The sequence below is a fragment of the Scyliorhinus canicula genome, chromosome 13 (genome assembly GCF_902713615.1).
Source record: "Scyliorhinus canicula chromosome 13, sScyCan1.1, whole genome shotgun sequence".
Classification (NCBI taxonomy): domain Eukaryota; kingdom Metazoa; phylum Chordata; class Chondrichthyes; order Carcharhiniformes; family Scyliorhinidae; genus Scyliorhinus; species Scyliorhinus canicula.
In genome coordinates this window covers 30437305-30446266 of record NC_052158.1, presented here as the reverse complement: position 1 = coordinate 30446266, position 8962 = coordinate 30437305, and the positions used below count along the sequence as shown (strand labels likewise).

At 42.3% G+C, this 8962-nt stretch overlaps 1 protein-coding gene across 2 annotated transcripts; it reads left to right on the top strand.

Moving 5' to 3' along the window:
• Positions 1-1331: 1331 nt before the first annotated feature.
• LOC119976762 (natural cytotoxicity triggering receptor 3-like) lies at positions 1332-8680 on the top strand. 2 transcript variants are annotated; one of them, XM_038817505.1, is made up of 5 exons: positions 1332-1442; positions 2432-2770; positions 3540-3662; positions 5424-5464; positions 8325-8680. In XM_038817505.1, the coding sequence occupies exons 1-5, from the start codon at positions 1400-1402 to the stop codon at positions 8424-8426; spliced, it is 648 nt and encodes a 215-aa protein (XP_038673433.1). In that variant the 5' UTR covers positions 1332-1399; the 3' UTR covers positions 8427-8680. The 2 variants fall into 2 exon arrangements, with proteins under 2 accessions (XP_038673433.1, XP_038673432.1); XM_038817504.1 differs by having other exon boundaries at positions 8322-8680.
• The last annotated feature ends 282 nt before the right edge of the window (positions 8681-8962 follow it).

Genomic DNA, 8962 nt, shown 5'->3' with positions numbered 1-8962 from the left:
GCGTAACCTCATCATTAGGCGATAATTATGTCGAGGCTCCAGTTGAGTTTAAGCTTGCGGTATCTTTTGTGAGAATCAACAAACAAGGAAGTCAGGAACATGAGTCTAACAGTAAGATCCTGGCACATGGACATGGGAACAGAAGGAAGCCGTTCAGCCCCTCCAGCATGTGGCACAATAGTTATCACTACTGCCTCACAGCAACAAGGACCCTGGTACGATGCGCTTTAGGCCACCTTGTGGGGTTTTCACGTTCTCCCCATCTGTGCGTGGGTTTCCTTCGGGTGCCCCTCTCAGAGTCCAGAAATGTGCACGTTAGAGTCAGAGAATCAGTGAAGGAGAGTGTTCGGCTCCTCGGGTCTGCTCCGGTGATCCGAACGAGCAGTCTACCTCGGCATACTCTCCTGCCCTGTGAGCCCGTAAACTAACCTACATTATTGGCTTGGCCATGTTAAATTGCCCCTCAGTGTCCAAAGCTGTGCAGTTTAGGCGGATTACCCATGATCCATGCTGGACGGCACGGTGGATAGGACTGGGAGTGGGCCTTGGTAGAGTGCTGTTTCGGAAGGGCGATGCAGACTGGATGGACGAATGGTCTCCTTCTGCACTGTGGGGATTCGACGGACCATTCACTTTGTGCACTGCTTTCGGCGCCGTGTATCATATGTTAGAAAGGGGCGAAATCTGGGGTGAATTATAATGTTGGACGTGGTATGAAGTAAGGGCTTAAACAGACGTTCCCTTCCAATGGTTTAAACAGTAAGGAAAACGTGTATTGCGTATTCTGGGCATTGCACCTATTTTTGTATCACCCGCCATTCAATACTTTTGAGCCAGAGCGATGCACATGTTGACAATTTACTCAGAAAGACGCAAATTACCCGGGTAATCACCAGCATTTATTTTCCTGACCCTTATTCCAGATTACAATCGTTGAAAAGTTCTCCTGAGCATTGGGACCTATTAATGGGCCACTGTCCGTGTATTTATCTGAGAGAAAGAAAGTTTTCCCAAACCCCCTAATTCGGAATCTCTTTGGCCAGTCGTTGATTCTTTGCAAAGCATTTGCAAACACAAGAAGCTCTTCGCTATAGAAATTTGGCAGCTGCCCGAACAATGTGCATAACCGTATATGGGTTTCTCTAAATCTTTGCTCCAGAAGCCGATCAAAACGAGAATCTGCAAACCTCAAAGCAGTGGAAACATTCACCGCGTCTCAACTTTTGTGGTGCCCGGAGAAAGAGAGAGAGACAAATCTTCATCTGATATTTTCCATTGCGTCACATCCAGTCCTTACATTGGTACACATAGTTGTAAAAAAAAAATGAATTGTGACCTTCTCCCATCAGTCCCGTGAGCAAACTACAAATAATTTCATTACATTTAGACAACAGCTGGCATGGTTTTCAGCCTCGTGCTCTGCCTCCTGACTCTTGGCCTAGGTAAGTACTTTCCTTAATTCAAAGACCAGGTAAGGGGCTAAAATTTCCTTCCCTGGGGACAGTCGGTGATCGTTCCTTGGTCAGATATTGTCTGATCCCGAGTATGCAGAGCATTAAGCGGACACTTTAGATTACCAGTCCAGTGTGATTACCACTGTACCGCCATCTCCCCACATATGGAGCTGTGATCGTATGGTGCAATTATATCAACCATAACCGGTTCAATCCCACCACTAAATTAGGCGCTGCATTTTTAAAATTAATTCAAGGTGTGTGCGAGCATCCATTGCCCATCACTAATTGCCCCGTGAGACGGTGGCGGCGATCTACCTTCTTAAATGGCTGCAGTCCCGGAGATGGAGGGACACCAAACTGGATTAAATGCCATGTTTTATGATTTCTCATAAAAATACTTGGAGTGTATTATCAAAATTTTGTTTTAGAAGGATAGCACCTGATGCCATTTATTTTTAATCGGTCATTAAATGTTAAATGCAATTTGATGACCACAAAAAAATACTTCCGAATGTAATTCAGCTCAGTTCCACAGATGTCCTCCTGACCCTTCGTCAAAAGAAACATATTTTTCACACTGATATTCCGCAAAGCGATTGCTGAATGACCTTTCTTGCTCTGCAATTAGAATGGGGCTGTTAGCATTTTATTTTATGCTAGCAATACTCTTCAAAGCGAAGACCTGTCGTTGGAAAAGCGCGTTGTGTGGTTCGCACTCCAATGTGTAATTTTCGGAACGGAATTGCAAACACGTCTAAACGCAACGAAGGTTTCTGGCTTCATGCGGGCGGGATTCTCCTGTCCGCCAGCCGTGTGTTTCGCGGCCGCGTGCCGTTTACTAACGGCGGGATTCTCAATTCCCGCCGTTTGGCAATTGTAACCACACCCACGCCGCCGGGAAATCCGCTGGCGGGGTTGCTCTGTCCGTGGGGAAATTGAATCGCAACGGCCAATTATTATTTGTTCTTTTACAGCAGCGGTTGCTGAGAATGTTACAGTCGTTCAAAGCCCGGCATCTATTAATGTAACCGAGGGGGAGATAGCGGTTCTGCACTGCACTCAGGAAGGACTTAGTGGAGTCGTCGTCTACATGTGGTACAGGGACAGTAAAGATGGAACTGAGGTCTCTAACAGTACACCAGAATACAAAGGCCGGGTCAATGGATCCAGCAAGGACCAAAAGGACAGAAATACGGGCGTTTCCATTCAAGTTACAAATGTAACATTGAGCGATGCGGCCACCTATTATTGCAAAGTGGAGTCGATAACGGGCACTAAATATTATGGGCAAGGAACAACACTCATTGTGACAGGTGGGCATATTACGCGCTGTTAGCTTTAGAAATTAATGAACAAAGATGGTAATACAAACTTCCAGGGTGTGGAGAGACATATGCACACAAAATCTATCACAGCTGGCGTTAACGTTTCGTTCCCCAATGCATCAATTTGTGAATTTGTATCTATTGGAGCAGTGCAGAAATTAGATGAGAAGTAAGAGTTGGTGTTAACCATACGGTGCCTCAAGCGTACTCCAACATCCATTAAGATCGTGGCTGAATTGTTACATCAACTGCATGTTCATGCATTAATCCCATGCCTCTTGGTGCTCAGTTATGTTCTATATTTATAGATCCATATTAACATAACAACTGAGCGTCCACAAATTTCTCGGAGGTAGAGTCCTCTAAAAATACTCAACATCCTGGTTAAATGATGTGGACGTTAGACTGGGGTGTGCACAGTAAGAAGTCATACAACGCCAGGTTAATGTAAGTGAGGCATTTGACAGACGGTTGGTCTAAAAATGAAAATTTACCCTGCGGTCGAAATGGATGTTTTCTGTGCCATAGTGCCGCTCCACTCTTTTAGAATGTCAAATACGATTTCTTCCCCGGAGTGGGTATCCCGTTGAACGATCTAGTCTTCTCTGCTTGAGGACGATTCCAACTACCCCTATTCGAAGTGCAATTTTTGCTTCTTCTCTCTAACCTTTGCCTGTTTAATGTTTTATATAATCCATATAGTTGTGGCGGGAGAGGGGAAAAATAAAAATAAATAACATCTGTTTTCTTATAATAGCGAAGACTTGGAATCAAACGCAACTGCTGGCTAATTCTGGCCTTCTACATACTGCCCTGTACTGCTTACTGGCCCTGTTCTTGGTGATACCGACTGTCGTTTACTGCAGAAAGAGAAGTAAAGGTGGATAATATTTCTCTGCTTTAACTCAATCATTTCACAATGCAAAAATACTAGTCACATTTTGATGTGATGTCACCCGTGCTATGCATCACTTTTATCTTTGGAACACTCTCCTCTTACCACGTTCAAATTCAACAATTGCAAATTGTGCACTAAACACAACCGTGGAATGTATTTTTAGTTTGATCTAAAGACAGGGTTTAATGCTCTCGATTTCTCTGTTTCTTCAGACAGCGAAGTGAAATGGGTGAAGATATAAGTTTATCACACCAAAGACATAAACACAATTCCAAGTTTAATGCTAGTAATGTAAAAACGATTAATTTCACCATTCAATTCTAGGCTTGACCGTCCCTTGCTGAGAATGAAAAGATAATTTGCCGATGTTATAATTTCCCGACAGCCTGCAGAAATGATCGATTATACTACGTAATCACAACAGTATTGCATTGATATCTTTTTCCTGACATTCTAATGAACGGTTAGTCAATAACAGGTTGTGCTTCAAATCTGGGAGGGTGAGAAAACACAGAAGAACTAGGAGCTGGAGTAAGAAATTCAGCCCTTCGAGTCCCCTCCGCCATTCAATAGAATCATGGGTGATCTCCACTGGGCCTCAAATCCATTTTACTGCCCTCTTACCGTAACCCTTCAACACGTTACTAATGAAAACATATCTGCTCCTTACATTTACTCAATGTCCCGGCATCCACCGCACTCTGGGGTAGTCAATTCCATAGGTTCATGACCCTTTGAGAAAAGTAATTTGTTCCCATCTCTGCTTTGAATCTGCTACCCTGATCCTGAAGTTATGGCACGTCATCCTAAATTTCCTCACAAGAGGAAGCATCCGCTCAACGTTTACACTGTCAATCCATTTTCGCAATTTATATAACTCAATTAGATCTCCTCTCATTCTTCTAAGGTGGAGAAAGTATCGACCTAAACTGTTCGATCTCTCTTAATTAGGCAAACCCCTCATCTATGGAATTAATCTATAAATAAGTACGATTTTGCAAAAACAAAAATCTGCAGCGCAGGCTGTGGAACCGGGAAACCAAGAATAAAGGGTTATTACGGCATATTTGAACGGATGCTACCACTTCAATGCCAAAAGTTTTTTTCTATTTACGTGGACGTATTTCATCCATCATATACCGAAATCTTATATCTGAACAGTTGTTCAGTTTAAAACAAATCCTGTGTTATATTTTCATGTGTTGTGAAACTTTGTGTCAACTATTTGCACATATAAAGATCAATAGGGGAACAGTGACGTCGTGGACGGACAATCCAGAGACCGAAGGTAAATGCTCTGAGACCAGGGTTCCAAACCCACCAGGGCAGATGGTGAAAGTTGAATTGAACAAAAACCTGCAATTTAATGTCTAACAATAACCATGGCCTATTGCCGTAAATCTCATCTGGTTCTCACAATGTCCTTTAGATAAGGAAACCTGTCATCCTTACATGGTTTGGCATAAATGTGACTCCAAACCCACAGTAATGTGGTTGACTCATAAATGCCCTCCGGGATGGGCAATAAAAGCTGATCCAGCCAGCGACACCCATATCCCATGAATAAATAGACACATATAATGTAAACTGGCTTGGCAAACTTCAAAGATATTTGTCCGCGGTGTCTGACAAAGGACTAGACGAGTTACCATCACAAGCAGGGGAGTTCGTGAGAGTGCCTCGTGACCATTGCTGGTTATTGACATTTCTAACATTCTATTTTTCCTCCCTATCATCATACAGAGAAACATGACGAAAGACCACCGAGCAGAAATGACAATCAGGTATCTATCAACTCAACTATTGTAGTATCTCGTTAAACACTGTGACTCGGGTTGATCGTCGATCATTTAATATAGCACTTGATTCCAAACTGGTTACTCAGATGTCGATTTAAGCCTTTCATAAATTTATTAAGCATGCTGTAGCTGCAAAAGTAGTACAACCTGCAATGAGAAATTTCTTCTTAGAAATTATTTATTACATCCACACATGATTTACTGGACTTCCGGCCTCCCGACATCCGGCGATCAAACCTATTGGACATTGCAGATTAAAATCTTTGCGCAATTCCTACAAGGTGACGAGCATGATTCGCCCAAAAATTCAACTTTATCGATGAGTCTGATTGACCTCGTTAACAGCATTAATGAATAAACTGGTTCCTTACCAACAAACTATTTTTCCGTTGACGCGATTACCTCATATAACATAGAACATAGAACGATACAGCGCAGTACAGGCCCTTCGGCCCTCGATGTTGCACCGACATGGAAAAAACTAAAGGCCATCTAACCTACACTATGCCCTTATGATCCATATGCTTATCCAATAAAAATTTTAATGTCCTCAATGTTGGCGAGTTCACTACTGTTGCAGGTAGGGCATTCCACGGCGTCACCACTCTTTGCGTAAAAAACCCACCTCTGACCTCTGTCCTATATCTATTACCCCTCAATTTAAGGCTATGTCCCCTCGTGCTAGCCACCTCCATCCGCGGGAGAAGGCTCTCGCTGTCCACCCTATCTAAACCTCATCGGTAACTTGGCGCTTGTCACAAATAACTGTAATTTCATCAAGTGAAAAAAATCAGTAAACTTTTTTGAAGCGGTAAACATAAAGAGCAACTAATCCCCGAAGTTTGAGAAACCCGAATTAAAAATCTAGTGTTTCCTCAACTGCTTTTTTCGACGATTTTATATGTTGTTCAGTACTTCTTCTTGAAACTTATCAACCAGCAGGCAGTAACATGTCCCTAAACATGTTTACTCATTTTGAAAATGATTACTTGAAATTAAAGACCACCAGCGCTTCCGTTAAAACGTTCAGTGTTCACTATTCTGTGTTCTTTCCTTCCTTCAAGGTTAATATTACTATACCATAAGGAAAGAGATTACCGAAACAGATTAAAAGCCAACCTGATTGACCCTTTTTCACATATGTAATGAATACGTTATCGTAAATTTCAGGCCTGATGCATCAATTTCTTTCGAACGTTAACCGTTGCACCTTATTTTGGTATATCAGATTTCAAGCCAGATTCTGAGTCATCGATTTCTTTCTTATTTGCTGCTCTCCTGTTGATTTGCGGTTTTCGCATTGTCGTTTGTTCTTCTGCAGCGTGGATTGTTGTTAAGCCATTGACTCTGAGCCTCGAGATAAAGCGGTCTCGGAGTTTGATGTAATAGAGATCAAGGGAAGTAATTCGTCATTGTGATTTCCAACTATCCCGCTGAAAATTACTGTAGCGTGTTTTCGCCATCCCAGCCAAGGGGCTGTTGAGCCAGTGCAAGAATCCTATCAAAGATCAGCAAAACACAATCCTGGGCCCCCTTATATTCTGTAATTCACAATTGCACCAAGTGAAAAGGCTGAAAACGTTTGGACATAAAATATGATCAGTAGGAACAATAATTCTGACACGAAGTCAATCCAGGACTATTCATACGAAATACAAACACGTTTTTGTAGTTTTACATGTGTTGTTGATACTAAAACTGATACACGCCAGTGCGTTGCCCATGACGAAGCCCACAGGTAGTTGGTAGAAATCGAATTCCGTTCATAGAAAGTAGTGCCATCATGCCTATGAGTAACAGCTAAGCTGTAGAATGCTATTTTAATTTGTCAACGGCGATATATTTCCAAGTCAGGGTTGTGAGTGACTTGGAGGGGGACATCCGGGAGCTGGGGTTCCAAGGTAGCTGCTGCTCCTGTCCTTCTAGAATCTAGATGGTAGTGTTCATGAGCCTGGAAGGTGTTGTCTGAGGAACCATGGCGAGTTACATCAGGGGATTTGGCGATGGTACGCAAGGCTGCCACTGTTTGCCGGTGAAGTATTGTTTGAATGTTTATGGAAACTGGAGAATTCAGGCGGACTGCTTTGTCCTGGATTGTGCCGAGCGTCTTCAGTGTTGTTGGAGTGGCACTCGTCCAGGCAAGTGGGGAGTATTCCAATACACTCCTGACTTGTGCCTTGTAGATGGTGGACAGTGTTTGGGAGGTCAAGAGGCGAATTGCTCGCAGTAGATTCATAGCCTTTGATCTGCCTTGGTAGCTATAGTATTAAGATAGCCAATCCTGTTCAGTTTGAGATCAATGGTAAGCCGCATGATTTTGATTGTGGGGGATTAAGCAATGTTAATACCATTGAATATCAAGTGGCGATAGTTAGATCCTCGCTTGATAGTCATTACTTGGCGAATGTTACTTGTCACTTCTCAGCCCAAGCCTGGATATTCTCCAGGTCTTCTGTATTTGGACATGAACTGATTAATTATCTGAGGAATCGCGAATGGTGCTAAACTTTGTGCAGTCATCCTCTAATATACTCACTTCTGACCTTATGATGGAAGGGAGTTCATTGATGAAGCAGCTGAACATGGTTGGGCCTCGGGCACTACCCTGAGGATCTCCTGCAGTGATATCCTGGAGCAGAGATGATTGACTTTGGCACAACCATCTTCCTTTGTGCCAGGTATGACTCCAACCAGCGAAAGAGTTTTCCCCTGATTCCTATTGTTTCTGATTTAGCTCCTTGATGCCATCATCGATCACATTTCCGTGTTAGATTAAAACGAAATAAGTACCCTTTCATGTTTGGATATGATATATATCTAAAAAGGTATTTTTTTCTTCCAGCAGGCAAATGAAGCAGATAATGTGCAGTATTGTACACTGATCTTCAGAGAAGGGAAGCGAACACTTCGAACTTCCATAGATAAGGACAAGACTGCCTGTGGTTAATGTAATGATTGATCTTCAAGTCCATTAGCACGTTACCATCCACGTTATATGTTGCTAAATATTATGCCTGCACGCACTTCAACTGTGCATCTCTATGTGCGCGTATCGCTCAATTTATACATGAGAATATTACTCCGATTTCACCAATTTCTTGTCAACTCAATCCAGAGGCAGGTATTAAATGTTCGAATGTAATGTCTAATTCTGATGACTGTAAGATATTGAAAACATAATTAAACTACGACTGATTCTTCCAGTAGCGATTGGCAACTATATTTCTCAACGACAGGATATAATTTGAGTTGAATTAAAATACCTAGTCAGAATATGCAACTACATTATTGTGGATAATCGGTTACTTACAGATTTCCGTTTGTAGATTGAACTCCAAATTCCGACAGGAAAACTATCAAAAAATTGCAGCGAATTGAAATTACCCCCAAATACCACAGTACCTTTAAAATATGTAACAAGTCTAACAACACCAGGTTAAAGTCCAACAGGTATGTTTCGAACACTAGCTTTCAGAACGCTGC

What these genes read in the sequence shown, in the direction of transcription:
- LOC119976762 (XM_038817504.1), top strand. Translation starts at nt 1,400, where the DNA reads ATGGTTTTCAGCCTCGTGCTCTGCCTCCTGACTCTTGGCCTAG. An exon ending in AACAACACTCATTGTGACAG is followed by an intron (nt 2,771 to 3,539) that starts GTGGGCATATTA and finishes TTCTTATAATAG; the next exon opens with CGAAGACTTGGAATCAAACG. An exon ending in CGAGCAGAAATGACAATCAG is followed by an intron (nt 5,465 to 8,321) that starts GTATCTATCAAC and finishes TTTTTCTTCCAG; the next exon opens with CAGGCAAATGAAGCAGATAA.